Source organism: Apaloderma vittatum, unplaced genomic scaffold (assembly GCF_000703405.1).
Source record: "Apaloderma vittatum isolate BGI_N311 unplaced genomic scaffold, ASM70340v1 scaffold28223, whole genome shotgun sequence".
NCBI lineage: Eukaryota > Metazoa > Chordata > Aves > Trogoniformes > Trogonidae > Apaloderma > Apaloderma vittatum.
The window spans coordinates 11,555-12,833 of record NW_009706856.1 but is presented as its reverse complement, the minus strand read 5'-3'; the positions used below and the strand labels follow the sequence as shown (position 1 = coordinate 12,833).

At 61.8% G+C, this 1,279-nt stretch overlaps 1 protein-coding gene across 1 annotated transcript in view; it reads right to left on the bottom strand.

Moving 5' to 3' along the window:
* Window positions 1–128: 128 nt before the first annotated feature.
* KIAA0100 (KIAA0100 ortholog) overlaps window positions 129–1,279 on the bottom strand; it is a gene marked incomplete at its 5' end in the record, with an annotated part of 12,649 nt that continues 11,498 nt past the window's right edge. Inside the window, 4 exon segments of the mRNA XM_009865960.1 lie at window positions 129–311; window positions 499–633; window positions 725–826; window positions 1,171–1,279. The exon segment at window positions 1,171–1,279 is cut by the window's right edge and continues 15 nt beyond it. Of these exon segments, the coding sequence (XP_009864262.1) occupies window positions 129–311; window positions 499–633; window positions 725–826; window positions 1,171–1,279 (529 nt within the window).

Below are 1,279 nucleotides of genomic sequence, written 5' to 3'. Positions count from 1 at the left end.
GGGCTGCCGGAGGGCTTGCGCGTGGCTAACCCCCACCTCGGGCATCACTGCGCCAAGCAGTGTGACCCCCTCCCAGAGCGGGGAGCATGGGGTGCCCTAGTCCCGTCCCGGCCTGCCGGGTGCTGCCCTCATTTGCGCCTGCCGAAGATTGACTTCTTGCTGGGGTTCTTCTCGCCCACGCTCAGCCCGATGAGCAGACGTGCCTTCTCGTCCTCCTCCTGCTGCTGGATGGTCCCGTCCGATTTGTTCTCTGCCTTCCCCCGGGCCTCCGCGCCTGCCGCCGGCTTCAGGCGTAACTTCTCTTTGATCACCTGGCCCGGGATTTAGAGGGCTCAGCCACCCAGGCCCCTCAGTGTGGGTGAGAACCCGGGATTCTGAGCCAGTTCTCTGGAGAACGTGCCACCTCGCTTGGGGTTACCACCTCCATCCTGGGCAGAGTGGCTGCGGCAGCATCTCTGCAAGCGGGAAGGAGGCTCTGCGGGATGGGGTCCCACCTACCTGTGCCACCAAAGCTTTACGGCTGTCCCTCTTCACCGCCATGGCAAAGTCCAGCCATGTCCACGTGTTGTTGTGGTACTCCAGGCATGGCAGCACCAGGTTCAGGTCACCCCAGTCCACGCTGTTCTTCTCACCCTGGGTGACAGGAGTGTCAGGCAGCATGGGACAATGGCCCCGGGCCACCCCCAGCCTGAGGGGCTGTGCTCTCATCCCCCCAGCTCCGCACCTTGTAGCTGACGCAGAGTGGCACCTGCGGGATCTTGATGTAGATGAAGGAGTTGTTCATGGCCGCGCGCTCCTTCATCTTGTCGATGTCATCCACAGGATGCTGGGGACAGAGACAGAGCCGTGAGCAGAAGGGAAGGAGAGGGGACACAGCCAGGAATCAGCAGGGACAGGGCAGCTGGGCACTAGGCCAGGGCAGCGTTTCACCGGGTAGAGGTGAGAGCTGCTCTGGCACAGTGTTAGGAAAATGAGATGCTGCAGGGATTACATCAAGTGTGCAGGTGCTTGGTTGTAAAGGACATAAAATCCTCGTGGGAGGGAGCAGGAGAAAATGGACATGCATGGAGGGGGAGGACATGGCTGCCCAGCCCCGCAGCCGAGGGAAAACAGACTGGCTCCACAGCAGGGCTCTCCTAGATTCCTTCCCCTCAAGGCAGCAGCAGGTACCTCGGGTGCTTTTCGGAATGATCTCCTGACCCCCGACGTCCGATTCAGTCCCTGAGCGACTCCCTTCCCTGGGCCCAGCGAGTCATCAGCCACGATCAGCTGGCGTCGC